Source organism: Anguilla anguilla, chromosome 6 (genome assembly GCF_013347855.1).
Source record: "Anguilla anguilla isolate fAngAng1 chromosome 6, fAngAng1.pri, whole genome shotgun sequence".
Taxonomy (NCBI): domain Eukaryota; kingdom Metazoa; phylum Chordata; class Actinopteri; order Anguilliformes; family Anguillidae; genus Anguilla; species Anguilla anguilla.
The window spans coordinates 58,421,675-58,442,854 of NC_049206.1; the positions used below are offsets into that span (position 1 = coordinate 58,421,675).

General features: G+C 48.8%; 2 protein-coding genes across 6 annotated transcripts in view; one reads left to right on the forward strand and one right to left on the reverse strand.

The window, feature by feature from the left end:
* Positions 1-4,373, forward strand: part of sgk1 (serum/glucocorticoid regulated kinase 1) — a 36,994-nt gene extending 32,621 nt beyond the window's left edge. For all 5 annotated transcript variants that reach the window (XM_035422108.1, XM_035422110.1, XM_035422111.1 and 2 more), the window contains 5 exons: positions 606-842; positions 1,244-1,339; positions 1,748-1,903; positions 2,574-2,663; positions 3,028-4,373. In XM_035422108.1, the coding sequence (XP_035277999.1) occupies positions 606-842; positions 1,244-1,339; positions 1,748-1,903; positions 2,574-2,663; positions 3,028-3,195 (747 nt within the window). In that variant the 3' untranslated portion in view covers positions 3,196-4,373. The remainder of the gene's footprint in view (positions 1-605; positions 843-1,243; positions 1,340-1,747; positions 1,904-2,573; positions 2,664-3,027) is intronic.
* An 8,370-nt stretch (positions 4,374-12,743) lies between these two features.
* aldh8a1 (aldehyde dehydrogenase 8 family, member A1) lies at positions 12,744-20,488 on the reverse strand. The gene is made up of 7 exons (XM_035422113.1): positions 19,305-20,488; positions 17,752-17,899; positions 16,488-16,643; positions 15,495-15,644; positions 14,595-14,851; positions 13,761-13,922; positions 12,744-13,336 (listed from the first exon to the last, which is right to left on the reverse strand). Exons 1-7 carry the CDS (start codon positions 19,617-19,619, stop codon positions 12,884-12,886), a joined length of 1,641 nt encoding a protein of 546 aa, XP_035278004.1. The 5' UTR covers positions 19,620-20,488; the 3' UTR covers positions 12,744-12,883.
* Between the last annotated feature and the right edge of the window lie 692 nt (positions 20,489-21,180).

Sequence of the window (21,180 nt, forward strand, 5' to 3'; positions counted from 1 at the left end):
AGAGAACAGGAGGAAATCCTGTGTCACGAGAAGCCACGATAGAGCTGAGTTAGAGCTTCGCTTTCTTTTTGTTTCATTAAAAGAGGAAATTCATCTCAGGATATTGCTGGGTGGAGGGAGTGATGTAAGGAAGAGCAGAATTAGAATCTGAGTACCAACTAGCACAACTGGAGAGTGTGTGTGTGTGTGTGTGTGTGTGTGTGTGTCTGTGGATGTTAGGGGAGGAACTTTTTTTTTGTTTTTAAATGGAACACAAGGTTATTTCCTGCAATTGTTCAGTGGGGTTTAAAAAAAAAAAACTGAGGCAGCAGATTAATCATCCTGAGACAGGGAGTTGGTTACTGAATACTCTGTCTTGCTCTCTGTCTCTCTCTCTCCTGAAACTGAAGTGCTTTATTAGTAGGAAATAAAACATCTGTAAATATCGTTGAATACATCCGTTGAATATGCACTTGAGCACAGTAGACCAAGCAGTTGATGCTCTACAACTGTGAAAATAATAATGCAACTGACAAAAAAAAAAGGCGAACGGTGATGAAACTGACGAAGGTGAAAGTAGACAGCAGTGAAATGACGGCGGTCTCTCTCTCTCTGGCCCGTTCCAGCTGTTCTACCACCTGCAGCGGGAGCGGTGCTTCCTGGAGCCCAGGGCTCGCTTCTACGCGGCGGAGATCGCCAGCGCGCTGGGCTACCTGCACTCGCTGAACATCGTGTACCGCGACCTGAAGCCCGAGAACATCCTGCTGGACTCGCAGGGCCACATCGTGCTGACCGACTTCGGCCTGTGCAAGGAGAACATCGAGCCCAACGGCACCACGTCCACCTTCTGCGGGACGCCGGAGGTGGGTCGAGCGGTCGAGCGGGTGGGCGGGCGTTTTGGGCCGAGCGTGGCGTGCGGGGTCGAGGGTCAGTTCCGCTTCGGTGCGGTCAATTCCAGAACTGAACTGGAATTCGGTTGGCTTATCACAAGCATTGCAGGAATGCTCTCTTGCCCCTCCCCCCCCCACCCCCCACCCTCAATGGACAAACTGAATTTCAGTTCAGTTCTGGAACTGAACAAAGTGAAATGGAGTTGAACCCCCAACCCCCACAGCCCTGGTGCCGTGCAGTTGGTCATGCGTGTGACCGTGTGTGGTCACGCTGACAGTAGTGACTCTCAAGGCCTGACCGCGAACGGTCATACCATCACTCAAGCGCACCGCTGAACTAATCCCTGCTCTTCTTCTTCTTCTCCTTTCTGCAGTACTTGGCTCCCGAGGTTCTGCACAAGCAGCCCTACGACAGGACGGTGGACTGGTGGTGCCTGGGGGCGGTGATCTACGAGACGCTCTACGGACTGGTGAGCCAACCTGCCGCCCCGTGCCCTTTCATCCCAAAGCCATTTTTAGCGCAGGAGAATTACGGTCCCTTAAATATAGAGACCGGTCCATTCAGCCCCAAAGAGGCTCACCGCTTAGCCACAGAGCAGAGGGAGCATTCAGCGCTGGGCCAAGCCTGCATTTAAACACCCCAAAGGGGTCTAGTCAACAGAAGATGACACAAGCTGTTACACTTCCTGACAAACTCTGAATGAAAAAAAAAAAAAAAAAATCAGTTATAGAAGAGAATAGCAGTAATGTTGCAACATTAGTCCAAAGGTCAGAGTTAGAGGTAACAGCAAGGTACATACCATTAGATACAGGTGTGTAGAAGTCTCCGGAAACTCACCGGCGCGTGTTTTTTTTTTTCCTTCTTCTTCTCCCTTCAGCCTCCGTTCTACAGTCGCAACACCGCCGAGATGTACGACAACATCCTGAACAAGCCGCTGCAGCTGAAGCCCAACATCTCCAACGCCGCGCGGAACCTTCTGGAGGGCCTGCTGCAGAAGGACCGCACCAAGAGGCTGGGCTGCACCGACGACTTCGTAAGTGTGGACCCCGCCTCGAACCCCCCACGTCCCCTCAGGGGCCACAGATCTTGTGCTGGCGTCAGCCGATTAACCGATAAGCCCTGGCATCAATGGCCTGAGTTATTTATGTACAGTGTTTGCAATTGGGTTACCTATCCCCAAAATTTCTCTTTAAGTTGAAGGCGGTGTAGTATAATGGGTAAGGAACTGGTCCTGTAACTTAAAGATCACGGGTTCGATTCCCGGGTGGGACACTGCCGTTGTACCCTTGAGCAAGATTACTCAACGTGCATATTTTCAGTACATATCCAGCTGTATGAATGGATACTGTGTAAATGCTATTTAAATGTAGTGCTCAGTGTCTCTGAGCATCTGCTAAATGCCTGTAATGTAATGTATATATAAATTGAATGTAGGTCATTTGTGTAATCTTAATCTGCGGTCTCGCTGTTATTATTGGTATTGTTATTATTTCAATTTCTCCCCGGTTTAAATCAGCAATTAAGAACAGAGCCTGGGGCGACATGCAGCAGAAAAGCTGGCTGTTCTCTAGGAGCAGTTTGCCTGGCCTGCTTTTTGCGTATCTAACAGTGTAACCCACACAGTGCGGGTCTGTTTCTGAGCCTCTGGCGCTAACGTGCTAACGTGCTAATCTGTTCTCCTGCCTGTCTCTCTCTCTCGACAGACTGAGATCAAGAACCACATGTTCTTCTCGCCCATCAACTGGGACGACCTGAACGCCAAGAGGATCACGCCTCCCTTCAACCCCAACGTGGTACGTATCTGACACGCGCTGGGCGATGGGGAGGGAGGGGGGAGGAGTGTTGGGCGGGGGGGGGGGTTTAACGTTTAGAAAAAGAGCCAAATAAAGCTTACCAAAAAGCGTAAGCACTTGCTTTTGGGCACACGTAATTAGTGCTCCTGGCTGGGCATTCGTTAAATTCCAGGCTGCGGAACTGAATGTGGAAATGGCAGCCAAGGATTCGTGTGGAGGGGGTGAGGGGCGGGGGGGGGCCTTGTTTGGACTGCAGTAAAGAGAGCATCTGCGCTGTGCGTCAGTGCCAGCAATAATGTGTCAGCAGAGCAAACTGTGCAACAGTCCTGACTGTGCGTGCGTGTGTGTGGTTTCCCCTTCCCAGACGGGCCCCAGCGACCTGCGGCACTTCGACCCCGAGTTCACGGACGAGCCGGTGCCCAGCTCCATCGGGTGCTCGCCGGACAGCACCCTGATCACCGCCAGCATCAAGGAGGCCGCCGAAGCCTTCCTGGGCTTCTCCTACGCCCCGTCCATGGACTCCTACTTATAGCTAAAAAAAAACAAAAAAAACTTATAAAAAAAAAAAAACTATATAGAAAATAAACACTGTAGTCAAGGGACTTGCCTGTAGCTCTCCTTTTAAAATCTCACCGGAATGGGAAATATTTGCACATTTGGTGTCAGGCAGCTTTTTTTTTTTTTTTTTTTTCTTTTTCCTTCTTTTTTCGGCTTTTACACCTCGAGAGGAAAAAAAAAGAAAAGAAACAGTCCCGATTCCTAGCGGCGAACGCGGGGGTTTCGGCTTCTTCTCCGCGAAGACCCCGCGGGAACCCGTCGCCCGGAACCCGAGGAATTACAGCGATGCCGAACTCTTCCGCTAAAGACGCCGACGCACTTTTCATTGCTGCGTCGTTTTTTTTTCTGGGGGGGGGGGGGGGGGGGGCGGGGTTTGTTTTTGCGACAGAAGATCCCCCCCCCCCCCATTCGCGCTCATTGAACTGAATGTTACGACCATATTTTGTAAGGTGCCTTTTTTTCTTCTTCTGTTTAACCCCAGCATGACCACGTCTGAACACGCTCCTCACCTGGACGGACGGGCAGATTCAGAAAACTGTGTCAGAACTTGAATGTCTACTGTATGCATTTTGGGTTTCTCCCATCCCCTTGCCATCCCCCCCCAAGCCCCCCCTTCTCCGAAAAGGGGTTGCGACACTACCAGCATCGCACCTTCGTGCTGTTCCCTGTGTCCGTTTCTTCCTCACTTTGGAAAATGTTCTGAATTTGCTGTATAATTTCCGATTCCACTTTGATTAATTCTGTCGTTTGCCCACAAAATGCTAGAGGAAGCATTGCTGCTACATTTCATCTAAATATGGATGGACCTGGACCAAAAAAAAAAGCAAACAAACTTAAACAAAACAAAAACGGTCCCATTTGCAGAGTCATGATCACATAGTCTTCCATTGCCTATTTATATATTAATGTTGTACAGTGGGGCATTACTGTGCGTCTGAACTTGACATTCCATTTAATATTGCAGTGCACCTGTATTTAAGTTCCTCTGTACATTTTGGGTATGTGTACTAGTTTTAATGTATATTAAAAAAAAGATTATTAAGGTATGCTTATATGTAACTATTCATATTAAATGTTCTGTAAATTGTAAAATGTTTCAATTTACGTGACCATGTTGGGTTTGCAATAAAGGTTTAATGTTATTTTCCTCAACCTTTGCCATCTTTATTGGGAGTTAATATCTTGCATTTTGTTATCTTTGCTTGTGGCATCCTGCCAGTTGGCCTAATCTGTGGGCCTGGTGTTCTGTTTAGACGTGTTTTCACAGAGTGAAATGCATTAACGTCCACACAGGTCTCCTGTGTACTCAAGAGTGTAAAGAGTAACTTTTTCAGCAAACATCTACCCGGTTACACAAAGGCGCAGAGGGAGGTCGATTAGTTAATGACGCAATTCACGGTCGTTCGTGACACGTTTAGACCAAGCTCCCAGGATTCAGAGAAATGGACCTCAGAGTTAGCTTTTCAGACATGTTAAACATGCCATTTACGTCACGGGCTGGCCCATCTCCCTTTTTCTATAAAGTATTCTTTACCTTCATAAAAAACAAGTAGGTCACCTGAGAACAATTCCGTTTTATTTCTAAAGGAGGCCCTCGGGGAGCTGATGTGGGTTAGGGCGCGCCTCACACAAACCTTTATTGTGGACCATCGTCGTGGAAACCATCGCTTTACGTTCGCCATCGTTTTAAACGCCTTTACGTTGGACAACAGGATTTACACACACTTTTGTCTCTTTGAATCACTCCTCCCTCCCCCCTCCCCCCTCTTCCTCCCCCCAGTGTGTGACATGAAACCCTTGGATACGCTCACACAGGCCTCTATTCAAATGCATGACCATACTTTTTTTTAGCACACAGAACCACTTCAGACCGGCCACAAGACCTCAGCAGCTCTGTATTATAAAGAACCTGGGCCTGGGAAAAACGTGATGCTGAATGCGCTGCCGCCTCTAGACATCCAAGCAAGTGTCGTAAAACATTGCTAAGAAACTGGGCTTGTGACGAAGTGGTTGCTGGTTCAATTCCCAGGTTGGGGGACACTGCAGTTATACTTGTGAGCGAAGCAAATGAATAAAATAGCCAGCAGGAAAAAAAGGATTGTGTATGTTTTTTTGGTTTTTTTTTTAGAAGCTGGGTAAGTTTCCCTGCTCAGAAGTATCCGTTAAATGCTGAAAAGAAGTTAAGCAACAGTGGCACTTGGATGTAGGAGGTGGCATCCTCTGAACTAGGCCAAGGGTCCCCCATCTTATCCGGAAAATGCAGGTGTGGGTGCAGGCTTTTGTTTCAACCAAGCAGTTACACACCTGATTCTACTAATCAACTGCTAGAGTCTTTGCTACGGTCCTTGATTAGTAGAATCAGGTGGGTAACTGCTTGGTTGCAGCAAAAGCCTGCACCCACACCGGCCCTGTCTGGGTAAGACTGAGGACCCCTCTGCTATATGTAAAGTGATAAATGGCAGCCATTTTCCTCTGAAGCTCTGTGACAGAGGAAGGTTCGGGGGCAGGGCAGCTGCTGCCCAGGTAAGTCAGCAAAGCATGCTGGGACCACAGTTCTGATGAAGCTCCGCCTCTCTGGGTCTCTGCAGTGCTTTGGAGAAAATTTGCTCCGTTACCATAAGTGCTGCTCCTCTCTGGAAACGATCCCACCGTGTTCCGTTTGCACAGACCAACAAGCGAGAGCTTGAACAAGCAGTTTCTGCCTACCAGCCTCTAAACCTGCAGTGTCAAAATCCAAAATCCAGACCTGGAGGGCACGCAGTGTCTGCAGGTTTTTTGGTTTCGTCTTAATCAGTAGCCAGTTTAGACCCTTTAGCCAATCAGTAACTTAAATGAATCACTTAAGTGCTGAAGAACACTGAAGACGAGCAGGCACTGCGGCTCTCCAGGAAAAGAGTTAAACCTGCAGACACTGCGGCTCTCCAGGAAAAGAGTTAAACCTGCAGACACTGCGGCTCTCCAGGAAAAGAGTTAAACCTGCAGACACTGCGGCTCTCCAGGAAAAGAGTTAAACCTGCAGACACTGCGGCTCTCCGGGAAAAGAGTTAAACCTGCAGACACTGCGGCTCTCCAGGAAAAGAGTTAAACCTGCAGACACTGCGGCTCTCCAGGAAAAGAGTTAAACCTGCAGACACTGCGGCCCTCCAGGACTGGAGTTAAACCTGCAGACACTGCGGCTCTCCAGGAAAAGAGTTAAACCTGCAGACACTGCGGCTCTCCAGGAAAAGAGTTCAACCTGCAGACACTGCGGCTCTCCAGGAAAAGAGTTCAACCTGCAGACGCTGCGGCCCTCCAGGACTGGCTACTCGCTGAATGTTGTTTCACACAAAGAGAAAGCATACTGGGACCTGTGTCACGAAGCAGCTGTTTTTGGTTTTACTCAGTTATCCAGCTAACTCACTAATCCTACCTCGTGATACAGGCCCTTGTTCTTTATTTCTAATCACTATTTTTCACCGTACCTCTAGACAAGGGGTGTCAAACACAAGTCCTGGGGGGCCACAGTGTCTGTATGTATTGGCGCTTTCCTTTCAGTCAGCCGCCAATAAAGCTTTGAGAAGAAGGCACATGGATTCTTCAGCCAGCCAATAACTTCAAAGAATCACTAGTGCCGAAACACACAGACAACCAGCAGGCTCTGCACCCCCTCCAAGACCTATCTAACGAGGAAGCAATGATGCGGGACAACCTTCAGACAACCGTTTTAGAAAATAATCTCAAGATCGCGGAGCGATTCTTATCTCAGTGATGTCACAATGACGATGTTCTCATCTGAAATGCAAGATCGCCCCCTGGTGTTTAAGTGTGTGTCTACATGGCCACTGAAGTGGAGTCTGATTCCTAACCTGGCAGCACTAATACTATTTAAAGCATAGGTGGAATTCTGAAAGGTTTTTCTATAATACCATCCATCCATTATCTGTACCCGCTTATCCTGAACAGGAGTCTATCCCAGCATGCATTGGGCAAGAGGCAGGAATACAACCCTGGGGAGGCCACCAACCTATCGCAGGGCACGAACACCATTCGCTCACACACACATACCAATGGGCAATTTAGAGTCTCCAATTAGCCTACCTGCATGTCTTTGGACTGTGGGAGGAAACTGGAGCACCCGGAGGCAACCCATGCGGACACGGGGGAGAACACGCAAACTCCACATGCGAAACATGCAAAAGGGCACCGCCCCTGCTGCTACCCCCCCCCCCCCCCCTTATCTTCCTGGGACACACACACTCCCTCGTGCCCTTTCCTGACAGGATTCTGCAAATGAGCGCGGCACGGAGGCCCGATGTTATCCAGGAAAAGCGAGGGAAAGACTGCGGGGCAACACCGCGTTGTTATTATTATTTCATTCTCTCTCTCTCTCTTTCTTTTTTTTTTTCTGTAGCGGCGCTCGAGCCCAGCTTCTTTTTTTCCCGAGAAACGCTGACCTCCGAAGGCCTTCGGATGTTGCGAGCGCGAGCCGCCGTTTGTTTAACCTGATTAAACTCTGGCGTTTCTCGCCGCTCAGCGAAATTCCATCACGCCCGATAAAATAAAAAAGACCTTCGTCTGCAGAGCGGTATGTCTTCCTCGCAATGATTGGAAAATTCCAACCAATTTAAATCTCGGCCAAGTTTTTTTTTAATTTTTTTTTTTTTTTTTTTTTTAAGGGAGGGGGGGAAAATATACTTCAAAATGGGCTGGTGCCTGTTTTGACATTGTTCGTGTTTTCACAACAATTTTAATAAGCCTACATTCATAACTCATATTTTCACGTAAAGGGACCGTTTTTCGGTTTCAAAGCAGGAAATTAATGCAAGTTCAGAATTATTTTACAAAAAAGTACGTACGATATTCCCTCCTTGCCAAGGCTATTGTTCCCGTTTGAGGCAACATAATTAACGCCCGTGGCTGGTTTTGCAAACAGGCCCTGAGTGCTTCTGTGAATATTGCAAGACGTGATGACTGCGCAGAAAAATAATCGCCTAAAAACCTTTTTATTTCACTCCGGTAGAATTAGCACATCATCATAACGTGCTGTCGGGCCGTTGAGAGCCAGGGATAAAGTATGTTTGCCCCCGATAACAGCGCTTCCATATATTGTGCGGGCGTGTTAATATGTTATTTGTCTTTTGATTGTCCGGTAGCCTAACTCTCCTGCGGTGGTCAGCGAGTCGTTGACCTACATGTCAGAATGTGGGTCCAACTCGGGCTGACGGGTGTGATATAACAGTAACATTACTGACCAGCTTTTCTGGCTCTTCTGTTGCTCTTTGCAGCCTTGGAGGACACCACTGCAGACGTAACGATAGCTTGCACAATCTCACGACCGGCTCACCAAGTGTAGTGTATTGACTGTGCATCAACCTCTACATCTAAATAGCACGCGAGGCACTGCTTGCTTGGTGTAGCCCAGCTGTTCTGCAAACGAACACCCACGGCTAAAATGCGTCCGCAGGCATCCACAGCCAGGCCACAGAACGTCTGGAGCCGCCACTGACGTCCCTCGACCTGCTCGTTTGCTGGAACGTGCAGTGGAATTCAGCCACCCAGTATAAAAGGACGTCCTAAAGTGAAGTTCTGATAGCGGCGCCCGAAGCGTACCGATTAATTACGGAATTATAGCGTGACGGAAAGGCAGCGAAGGCACGCTCACAGTCCCAAGGAGAAAGGTGCTTTACGCACGTGCGCAAATCATGGGAATTCCAGGCATTTCAAGCCCGAGGGGTTGGATTTGAGCAACCTCACCTTACCGTTGCATTTATTACATTCCATTCCACCGTAGGCATGCGGCAGATGCTCTTTTCCAGAATCAGGTACACACTCTTTGCATTTTTTTTTTACATTGAACGTATTTATACACATTTAGACTGAAGCAATTCAGGCTAAGTGCTCTGTACAAGGCACCAGTGTACCTACCTGGGAATCGAACCTGCAACCTTTTAGGTTACAGGACCAGCTCCCTAAGCACTACACTGCCTCCATCACCACAACCAGTTGCCTTCTACGACAACTGGCTGTATATATATATATATATATATATATATCTGATCCCAAGAATTAAAATAAATCATACACGATCAACGTAGTTAACGTTCGTTCATTCTGTTTTTCTTCCTGAATTGGCGTTCCTTTTGAACGTACGGCTAATTCATCTTCGTGGGGGAAAGTGTAGCGTTCATAGACAGAAAAATGAATCGGGAGGTTTTTCCTGTCACTGTGCCCACCAAGGCCGTTTAAGGTTCGCTGTCCCAGTTTTTTTTTTCTTTTTCGTTCTTACGTAACCCTACGCCTGGCATCCTGTCCCAGCGCAGCGCTGAGATTTCCTTCCAAGAACCTGTCATCGTCGTGAATCATGCGCTCCAATCAACTCCGAAAAAGTACAGAAACAGACCTGCCCGAAACCGTACGTGCCCACAGAAACACACACAACGACTTCCCTGAACACAAACGTTCGGTCCTTCCAGCGGGCCAGAGTGTGCTCTAGACCTGAAGAGGACGTGTGATTATTTCCCTCATGTTAACATAAATCAGGCTCCTCACGTCACACATAGCGGGAGCGCTCTCTGTGAGTGAGGCATTCCATCCTCTCCGATTCAGACTTTTGTCTCTGTCAATAGACACAAATGATGAGAGACTCGGCGGAGGAGTTCATAGGGTTGCTGACCCATATACAACCCTCCCCCTCAACACCCCCCCTCCGCCCCAACCCCCCCCCCGCCCCCTCAACACGCCCCCTCCACCTCACCCCAGCACCATATGACCAGGGCTTTGCCACCCCCCACCGACAATTTCTATATTGCAATCTCATCTCCACCTGTAACCCTCTCTGCTGTCCCCGTCTGAATAAGGTGGGGAACGAAACACAGCAGGACGGCACGCTGTCCAGTCTGCTAAGAAAACAAACGCTGTCTGGGCGTGGCCATCTTGCCGGCGTTCAGCACGTATGCTGGAGGCTGCTCTGCCCGTCAGCTTCACTGCAACGTTTTTTGAAAGTCTGTTTTTGGAAATGTGAACTCATCTCTTCTCTTCCTCTGGTGAACCTCCACCTCAAGCGCACCCTCCCTGCAGTTGGTCCCCACTGCAGTAAAACAGTGCAGATTTATTTCAGTCCTCTCTGTTCTCTTCTGAACTGACGACTCAGCTCTTTCAACCCGGCTACCTGTTTAGCGACCGAGTCCTTCTTGTAAGCTACGTGATTTTAAAAATTATTTCAACAGTAATATTTAATAATATTGTTCATCTGCTAATTTTTTTACTCCTCCTCCTCCTCCTCCTCCTCATCATCATCATCATCAATGGGGGGTCTGCAGCCCTAGGCCCAGAAAGCTCCAGGGTGTCAGGGTCCAGCTGGTTTTTGTTTTCACCTTAAAATCCGCAACCAGTACAGACCCAAGGACCCAGGTGAGGCGAGCTGTTTAACCAACTGCTTTAACTGACCGATAAGCACAAAGTGACGATGGAAATCAGACGGCCCTGCTGCTCTCCAGGACCAGGGCTGATGACCTCCCATCATCATCCTCATCATCATCATCATCATCATCATCATCACAATGCCAGTCCTCACTGTCCGATAATAACAGTTAGCCATCGGTTTACTTCTGAAAGTGGAAAGTTTTTTTTTTCTTAAAACGCCAGGACACAGCAGTGATCTGTGAGGAAGGAACTGGGACCCCCTCCATTTCAGAGCGAACAAGACCAGGTTAAAACCTAGCATATGGCTGGACCTAACACACGTGAACCGGCCGACCAATGGCGTAACTTCATAACTCGGCCGACCAATGGTGTAACTTCATAACTCGGCCGACCAATGGTGTGACTTCATAACTCGGCCGACCAATGGTGTAACTTCATAACTCGGCCGGCCAATGGTGTAACTTCATAACTCGGCCGACCAATGGTGTAACTTCATAACTCGGCCGACCAATGGTGTAACTCCATCACTCACTCACTCAGTCAGTCAGTCACAGACATTCGCGTTTGTAGGGCTGGCCCCGCTGTTGCGGTCCGGCCAAAAAAGGAGCGGGGGAAACGGCCCGCGGACTCCGCTCACGCGCAGACCCGCACGTCCCTCCCGCCGGTCGGAAAACGCCCGGGGCTGAGACGCGGCACGCCAAGCTAAAATCAGCGAGTGCCAGCGGCAGGAGCTGCGGGGGCAGGCCGCCAACGGCAACATGGCCCCTCCCCGGCCCCCCCCCAGCCCCCCCCAGCCCCCCCCAGCCCTTTTAAGGTCCGCGCGCCACCACCGTTATCTGGGCGGTCCGGCATCCACTCGACCGTCGCCAAGGAAACGGCAGGAAACAAACTGCGATCCAAAGCGCTCCAGACGGTTAGCGGGCTCTGTGGCGCGACGTGACCGAACGCACTCTCGCTATTTAAAAAAAATAAATAAATAAAATAAAATAAAATAAACATCCCCTCCCATTCCCACCAAAGTGCACTTTTGTTTCAACGATTTATTTTCACTTGTACAGAAAAGCTTCCGTCGAGCAGCGAATGGGAACAGTGACTTTTTTTCATGACACCAAATTAATTTTGATACAGATTGCTGAGGAATGAGTGCGGTTGCTGTCTGGTACAAAATGGCTACACGGTATCGCATTAGTAAGTGGACTCGAGGCTGATAAGATTATAACAATCTCATACCCAGGAGAAGATAACTAGAGCAGGCCTACTTTATAGTTTAACAGTTCTGAATGATTGGCTATTCCAGCCTTTATCCCTGAATAAAACCATGAAATATTAGCCTTCCTACAGAGCATAGTATGCGAGACATGTAGTACATGTTGCCTTTTTGCAGACTTCTATGAAATTCTACAGACGGTTGCAGAGAACATGTGCTGTAAATAAAAGAATGACCCCCATCACAGCTTGTTCTTTGGTGTTTCCATGGTGAAAAGTAAAATATTGTGAATTAAATCACCGGTTAAAAGAGCAAAGGTCGAAATGAAATGTGTTACGCATTCTCCCAAACCAACAAATATAGCTCATCTTGAAGTTGAGTAGAATCTTAAAATATGATCATGGGCAGTTGCCATTATATGAAGTGTAGAACTATGTATTTTTAAATGTGTTCACAAATACATACGTGGAATCAAAGTATTTTAAAATACATCTGAATGTATCTCTCAATGATTTCTTAAAAAATACACCCCTAGCCTCAGCAGACCAACAGTCCAAAATACTCAGTGTCTGAAAATACTTAAATACATTTGTTGTAAGTATTTGCAAATACGGACGTGTGAACAAATTGCTTTTTAAAATAATCTGAATGCATATTTCAACCCAGGCCTGTACTCTGTCGAAGTGGTCACGGTGAAGGTCAAAGCGATCATTGTGAAGGTCAAAGCGGTCAAGGTGAAGGTCGAAGCGATCATTGTGAAGGTCAAATCGGTCATGGGGAAGGTCGAATCGATCATTGTGAAGGTCAAAGTGGTCATGGGGAAGGTCGAAGCGATCATTGTGAAGGTCAAATCGGTCAAGGTGAAGGTCGAAGCGATCATTGTGAAGGTCAAATCGGTCATTGTGAAGGTCAAATCGGTCATGGGGAAGGTCGAAGCGATCATTGTGAAGGTCAAATCGGTCATGGGGAAGGTTGAAGCGGTCGCTGCAGCGTGTTGAATCAGGTGCGGTAGAGATGGTGAGGGCACACGGGGGAACGGCTGACGTGCGGTAGCTCAGTGTTTCACAGTGATGGTCTTCACCTCGGTGAAGAAGTGGTAGGAGTCTCGGGCCCCCTCCCGGCCGATCCCCGAACACTTCATGCCCCCGAACGGCAGGTTCAGGTCCCGGATGAGCCAGCAGTTGGTCCAGACCAGGCCCGCCTGCAGTCCCCGGGCCACCCGGTGGACCCGCCCCACGTCCCGCGACCAGACGGTGGCCGACAGGCCGTACTTGACCCCGTTGGCGCGGCGGACGACCTCGGCCTCGCCGTCGAAGGGCACCACGCAGGTCACGGGGCCGAAGATCTCCTCCTGCATGCACCGCGAGTCGTCCGCCACGTCGCTGATCACCGTCGGGGCCATGAAGTAGCCGCTCCTGTACCGCTCCGGGAGGTCCAGGGCGTCCACGCCTTCCCCACAATGCACCTTGCCTCCCTCCGCCAGGGCCAGCTTCACGTAACCCCTGACCTGAGGTGAGATGGCAACGAGAACAGAATGAGAATCGCCGCCAGGGGGGTGACTCAGGGTTAGGGAACTGGTCTTGTGACTCAGAGAGGTTGCGGGTTTGACTCCCAGGTGGGGCAGTGCCATTGTACCCTTGAGCAAAGCCATTTAACCTGAACTGACTTCAGTGAAAATTCAGCAGTATAAACATTGAGCAAGCAAAGGTCAGTTTTAAGTCGCTCGAGATAAGAGCCCCTGTTAAATGTAATTTCTGTTGGTTGTCATGGTTTGAGAGAAGTGTTCTAGATGCCCAGAAAAGAGACACTACATGCTTTTTAAGAAAATAAGTGATAAACATGGGCACTTCAGGATAAGATCTGAAAACACACTTGGGAGGATGTTTGAAGTTTAGCAAAGAGGCTAAACTAGCGTAGCTGAAGCGCCAGACCTTTTCTAAGTGCTCTTTGCTGATAAGGGCTCCGTTGTTGCTGCCCGTATCCGTGGGAACCCCCGTTTTCAACTGCCGAGCAGCTTCCACGAACCTCTGCAGGAATTCTGGGTAGATGCTCCGCTCCACAAAGATCCTGCTGGTGCACAGACAGATTTCCCCCTGCGGAGAAGAGGGCAGGTAAAGGTGAGCTAAGGTCTTTACCTGTGCTCACAGGTACTGATAAAGCACCGTAATGGAGAGGATCATCTTTATGGCAGGGTCCTCCAGTGCTGGGATCAACTCCATCTCTATCTCAATTCAGTCCACCCATCCGTTATCTAACATGCTTATTCCTGGTCAGAGTCACGAGGCGGTTGGAGGCTATCCCAGCATGCATTGGCCAAGAGACAGGAATGCGCTCTGGACTGGTCGCCATCAAAAGGCACACACACCATTCACTCACACACTTACACCTATGAGCATAGCCTAAGCTGAATGTCTTTGTACTGTGGGAGGAAACTGGAGTACCCGGAGGAAACCCACGCGGACACGGTGAGAACATGCAAACTCCACACAGAAAGGCCACAATATACTGAAATGTACCTTGTTGAAAAACTTAGACATTTTTATCAGTTAATTTGCTTAATTGACTCAAAATTTAATAGGTCTGGCATCACAACAGAACAGTGAGAAATGGATACAAAAGGCACTTAAAATCAGTATGAAGCATGGGCGCCCTCATGTGGTCAGATGTGAGAAGGCATCATTTCACAGCAGTGAGCAAGAGCGCCTCTGCAGAAGCACACTGCAGAGATGCCATTACTCCACCGCTCCAGCAGAGGGCGGTCTGACCTGGTTGGAGAAGCTGGAGCGGACGGTGGTTGCGATGCACTCCTCCAGGTCGGCGTCCTGGAAGACGACGGCCGGGTTCTTGCCGCCCAGCTCCAGGGACAGCTTCTTGCAGTAGGGGGCGCTGTGCTCGGTGATGACCCTGGCCGTGGCGGTGCTGCCGGTGAAGGAGATGAGGGGCACCTCGGGGTGAGACACCAGGGCGTCCCCCGCCCGCGGGCCCGTCCCGAACACGATGTTCACCACGCCGGGGGGCATACCTGAAACGGGGAAGCAGCGGTGTCCATAACCGGCGAATCACAGCTACTGATAGTACTCCTCTCACCCACAACCACGCCTGTATTATACAGGAGTGGTTCTTTTCATTTCAAACCCCAGCTTGGCTCACCTGATTCAACTAACTAACAGCTCAACGAGAACCCTATGTCAAGGTTAATGTCAAGGTCAGCTTTATTGTCATTATACAATCTAGGATAGCACAATGAAATGAGGTGGTGGGTCTCAACACCTCTAGCTGTTGAGTGAGGTGTGCTTTGTTAGGGTTGGAGTGAAAACCTACAGTCCTGGCCTCTCTTTTTTTGCATGTCTCTGTAATAAACATTTTGTGAGCATTATCCGGTGTCTGGGCATTATGTTCATGTTGACATTACAAACCTTGGCAGACCCTGAATGCCTAACTGTTTCTCCATGCTTACTGACACTGTGTCCGTTCTTAATGCATTAACTCTTACAGACGCTGAGCACTGATTGACAGGGTGATGTCAGCTCAGATGGACAGGCGGGGGGGGCGGGGTCTCACAGTGATTGACAGGGTGATGTCAGCTCAGATTAGCAGGGGGGCGGAGTCTCACAGTGATTGACAGGGTGATGTCAGCTCAGACAAACAGGGGGGCGGAGTCTCACCAGCCTCCTCCAGCAGTTTGCACATCATCCAGGCCGTGACTGACGTCATCTCGCTGGGCTTGGCCACCACCGTGTTGCCCGCGGCGATGGCTGGAGCGATCTTCCAGGTGAGGAGGTAGAGGGGCAGGTTCCAGGGGCTGATCAGTCCAGCTGGGCACAGGTGTGGGGCGGGGGGGGGGGGGGCGCAGGAAAGGGGCAGGGCAGGTTAGAACACCTGTACCATTCCACCACACTCAGTACACAGCAAAAATGTCCAGTGTTAATTCAACTCTTGACAGCCCAGTAGGAACCATATTAACTCTGTGAGAGTTCATTTAACACTGAATATTTTACTGTGTACCATAAAGGTCTGGTGCAGGTCAACACTTCAGCAGCACATGAAACCAAAAAAATATTTTAAATGTGCATAATGTCACATCACACAGCCCACATCAAAACCAGGATTAACATATACAGTATATTAATTGACTGTTTCCATAACAACCAGTTACCAGACGTTTGAGCAGACTCCCACTGCTCTTTAAGCCGACAGCACACGTTCTAATTGGGCAGAATTTATTCAGAAAACGTGATAAAATCCTTTATAAATTGGCCGGTGGGTTTTCTTTGATCTGAACCAGCCTTAGCTGTCAGCCAAGTCAGACCTTGGACACTAAGTCCCTTGGGTTCAATACATTTTTTAAACTACTTTAAAAAAATTTTTTTTATGTTATTCTCTCTGCAATTTTGGCATGCCTGGTTGAACACAGTAAGTGTATAAGGAGTGAGCCTACACTCGAGGTATAAAGCTGTTTATTAAGAAAACTAGGTCAGAATAATTGACTTGAACAAAAAAATAAATAAATAAATAAATAAAAAACTTCAAAAACAGGGGCCCTCCTGGAACAGGACTGTGTGTCCCCTGGTGCAGACGGAGAGGAGGGGGAGGGGGGGTTGGGGAGGTTTCGCCCCCCTCTCCCCCTCCCATTACCCCCCACCCCCCCAGAGCCTTACCCACGCCCACGGGACTGCGCACTGTGTAGTTCATGCAGCCCATGTGGTCCATCTGGCTGCAGTCGGTGGTGTGGTGCAGGACGGAGGAGGCGAAGAAGCGGAAGTTGTAGGCGGATCGGGGGATGTCCACGGTGCGGGCGAAGGTCACCGTCTTCCCTGCAGCGCGGGGGGAGAAAGAAGAAACCGTGCGGCGTTCTGCATTGTTACCGCAGTAAGGTAGGGCCTGGGCAGCCCTGCTGGGCCCTGTATCCTGTGTACCTGTATCCCTGTATCCTGTGTACCTGTATCCCTGTATCCTGCGTACCTGTATCTCTATATCCTGCATACCTGTATCTGTGTATCCTGTGTACCTGTATCCCTGTATCCTGTGTACCTGTATCTGTGTATCCTGTGTACCTGTATCCCTGTATCCTGTGTACCTGTATCTCTGTATCCTGTGTACCTGTATCCCTGTATCCTGTGTACCTGTATCTGTGTATCCTGTGTACCTGTATCTCTGTATCCTGTGTACCTGTATCTCTGTATCCTGTGTACCTGTATCCCTGTAACCTGCGTACCTGTATCTGTGTATCCTGTGTACCTGTATCCCTGTATCCTGCATACCTGTATTCCTGTATCCTGTGTACCTGTAACCCTGTATCCTCCATCCATGATTACTGAGTTAGCTGGATAACTGACACCGAGTAAAACCCAGAACCCTCTTAAATCTGGAACATGGATTGAAGTAAAAAGAGTCGTTCCGAGTTTTACTCGGTTACCCAGCTAACTGAGTAATCCTGCTACATGAAACACCTCCCGGATCCTGAAGAGACACCTGTCACCTTGTTTTCAGACTTTGCTGTCTAATCACCTGGTTCTCTATGTCAAAGATTACACATTTAGCCAAGCGTGCCCCCTGCTGGCCTGATTGTGGAACATGCTGAGATAACAGGGAAAAAAGAAAGTATTTGAGAATACAGTATTTACTTGGTGTGTTCAGCAGCCAGTGGTGAGCTAGGGTCACATTTTGAAGACCAGCTATCAGTTTAGTACATACATCTCATTTCAGTTTGAAATGTTCACCATTCAACAACGTAAATGGCCCAATGACAGTTCGTAGCAAAAAGAAAACTGATAAATTGACAGGAATTAGCAAAAGGAGATTTACATTTTTTTGGAGGAGATGGGAGGGGGCTGGAGGGGGGGTGAGGGGTGGGAGGGGGCTGAGAGGGGGCCGGTAGGAGCCCTCCTCCCCACCCCCTGCGGGGGCATTGGCCTGCAGTACCTTGGTCTTTGGATTCGGCCTGGGCGAACTCCTCCAGGTGGGCGTCGATGAGGTCGGCCAGTTTGTGGAGGACTTTGGCCCGCTCGGCCGGACTCCGGGAGGCCCACTCCGGGAAGGCCTCCTGGGCGGCCTTCACTGCCGCCTCCACCTGAGCGAAACCAAGGGAAACCGCCTCCGTTACCAGGGAGACGAGCATCCCGACCCAGGGCCCTCCCCCCCCCCCCAACACAATGATCCCGGTGCCCGTAATTCACACGTGTGAACCGGTGTGCCAGTCCACGGGTCCTGAGGGACGGCCTTCTGGGGAGGCAGCTCGGCACGGCGCCTTAGACAACTGCACTCTAAACCAGAAGGTTGTGAGTTCAAATCACAAGTGGAACAAGGCTGTCCTCAAACTTGCGAAAGGTAGTCAACTTCCTTAACTAACAGCATTTGTGCCAGCGCGACCATCAGTGTTATTTTTTAAAAAAACGCTTAATTAGGGAAAGAGACAGACAATTAGGATTTAATTATGACCACAAGGGTTCAAATGTTATTTGATGAAATGATGAAGGATAATGTTTTTAAACGCACAGGAAATTAATATAAAATTGCACTTGTCTTATTCAGAATCAATCATTCAGGGTGTAGGATTAATGGTCACCAATCACTCATCCACAGATGATGTATGTGCACATGCAGTGCTGCACCAAGCACAAAGTTCTGCCATGGCACAGGAAAGGGTTATAACCTGTCAGCGTTATTATGCTACAGGCTTACAGCCGGCAGGATATTTCCCTGTCAAATGTACAGTTAAACTACTGCCAGAGCAACAGGCCCGACTGCTTTAGTTCTTTAATATTGTACAGTTAAACTATTGCCAGAGCAACAGGCCCGACTGCTTTAGTTCTTTAATAATGTACAGTTAGCCATCCTATACTTAGAAAAACACCTGCGTTGCGCACTTACAGTTAAAGCACTGGTGCAGGAACTGAGGGAGATGCACAAATTAATAATTAGCAAACACACAGTGCAGTGTTGACTCTGCTGAAGTACAAAGGTGATGCACTCTGACTCAGACGTTTTTTTTGTGCATGCATAAAATGCAATCTGAGCTATGTGCAGCATTTATTTTAGCATTTGATTGTGTGTCAGTATTTTTGTAGACATACATGACATACATAGGTAGATAATTTCATGTGTATTTATCTGTGCAGGCAATAAAACTCTCTCCCCATCAACAGCAAGAGGTATAGGGTGAGCAGACCATCAACCCGAAACTCGGAAAAGTTTATCACCCGCAAGAAAAATAAATTCATATATTTTATGTTCCAATTTCAATACTATTTAGGTTGGACGTCGCAGAAATCAGCCACACTATAAAAAATGACCTGGGGGATCCAAAGGAAAGATATTGGCGTTGCCTCCCTGAAAACGCGATCGCACTTCACCCACCAATGAAATTAATCGTTAGAAATACCTGGGACAGTATGTATAACCATGGCAGAGCGCAAAAGACAGGCAAGCAAACGTTACTAATGACACCCGCTCCATGCATTATCCTACATCCCCACCTCTTCCTTGTCGCTGTCCGGAACTCTGCAGTACACCTCGCCCGTGGATGGATCATAGGAATCTATAAACCTGGAGCAGGGCACGAATTTTCCTCCTATGTAATTCTCCAGAATCAAATGAGTCCGGTTATCAGCCATTTTGGGCATGACTGCGAAAGGATTCTCTTGGGGAAATGTTTTTCTCGCAACGCAGAAAGCAAAACTACGCCGTAGCAGGTGCAACCTGGATCCTGAGTTGAGAATCGCGTGCTGAGATTTACATATTAAACGGTGAGCGCTGGATGATGCGTCTAGCCCCGCCTCTCTACAATCCATATTTTACGCGTCAAGTGCATGAATTGCCACGACCAATAGCGCCTCCGCGACAGAATGCTTGACAAGAAGTTGTACCAATCGTGAGAGTATGGAGGATAGGACGACGGCGTGTACCGGTTGTTCATTGAGCAAAACACGGCTGTGGTGAAATACGTGCCTTTTGACCTTACCATGGAAAAAGAGAACCGACGGTTTCTATGAACGGCGGGGGGCGGTTACACTTGTGCCACACAGCCGGGTTACGAGTGTTTATTCCGGGGCATTCCCCCAAATACAAAAAATAAACATAATTTGTCATCAGTTAATTTAGCGTGCACACGTTATTTACATTACACTGATCAGACCCAAGTGGTTCTCCAGTTAATCTTCACATTTTTAACCTGGGCCGAACATATGAAAGTAAAGAACTTCCGTACTTCATTCAACTCGAATGCAGTATAAACGCAATTTTATCTTTCAAACTGAAGTCGGTGCATTTTCTACATTGCTCGATTGCTATAACCCGAGACCATTCACCCGTAACAGTAACAACAGCCAGCCGGAAGATGGCGCCATTATCACACATATCGGATCAGGCAAAGTCTCACTCACCTTTTTTAAATTCCAGGTGACTCCAGAACGAGGAGCCGTTCCTCCAAGATGAACTCACGTACGCAGTTTACACCGCTCTCCCCACCTCAGCGTCACAGGTCACATGACCACACTGTTTATTTTCGCAACATCACAAAGAGCACACGGGCTACCTGCACTGACTAACTGATTTTCTGCCCTTTAAAGCTGAGAAGAACTCAGGTGAAACACAGCAGCTCAGTAGTAGGAATCTCAAAAACAGATTCTGGAGGGCTACACTTACACCTCATTTCCAAGGCCGAAACTGGCTGCTGACTGGTAGGAAACTCCAGGAACCAGAAGCCATTGCAGCCCCCACAGGACTGGAGGTTTACATCCCAGCTCTAATGGCTCTAAAGGCTGTAAATGTAAAAGAGGGGTGTCAATTTCGACTCCTGGCAAGTACTTGTATTTTCCTTTCAATCAGAAGTCAAACAAGGCCTTCAGAACATGTTGACAGATCTTTAACCAATCAAAAAACTAAATGATTCACTAGTGCTACAACACACAAAAAAACCAACAGATGCTGCAGCCCTCCAGGACTGGAGTTAAACCTGCAGACCCTGTGGCCCTCCAGGACTGGAGTCAAACCCACAGACACTGCGGCCCTCCAGAACTGAAGTTAAACCTGGAGACACTGCGGCCCTCCAGGACTGGAGTTAAACCTGCAGGCACTGCAGCCCTCCAGAACTGGAGTTAAACCTGCAGACACTGCGGCCCTCCAGGACTGGAGTTAAACCAGCAGGCATTGCGGCCCTCCAGGACTGGAGTTAAACCTTTTCTGCTGAGTCAGCAGACCAGGGCGGCCCGCGGGGGAGAAACGCCTGCGGCTGGCTGGCCTACTTCACAGAAATGGGTGATACCCCGCATAACCACCCCTTCCTCTTCCTCTCCTCCCCATCCACCCAGGGGCGTGGCACGGCGACCTCATTCACAGAAAAGCGAAAGACGG

Bases quoted from the DNA above. Each gene is read 5' to 3' on its own strand.
- aldh8a1 (XM_035422113.1), bottom strand. From the start codon at position 19,619: ATGGATTGTAGAGAGGCGGGGCTAGACGCATCATCCAGCGCTCACCGT. The intron at 17,900-19,304 runs GTGGGGATGTAG...GGTTTCGCTCAG, and splicing joins CGGACAGCGACAAGGAAGAG to GTGGAGGCGGCAGTGAAGGC. The intron at 13,337-13,760 runs GTCTGGCGCTTC...ATCTCACCTCAG, and splicing joins GCAAAGAGCACTTAGAAAAG to GTCAGGGGTTACGTGAAGCT.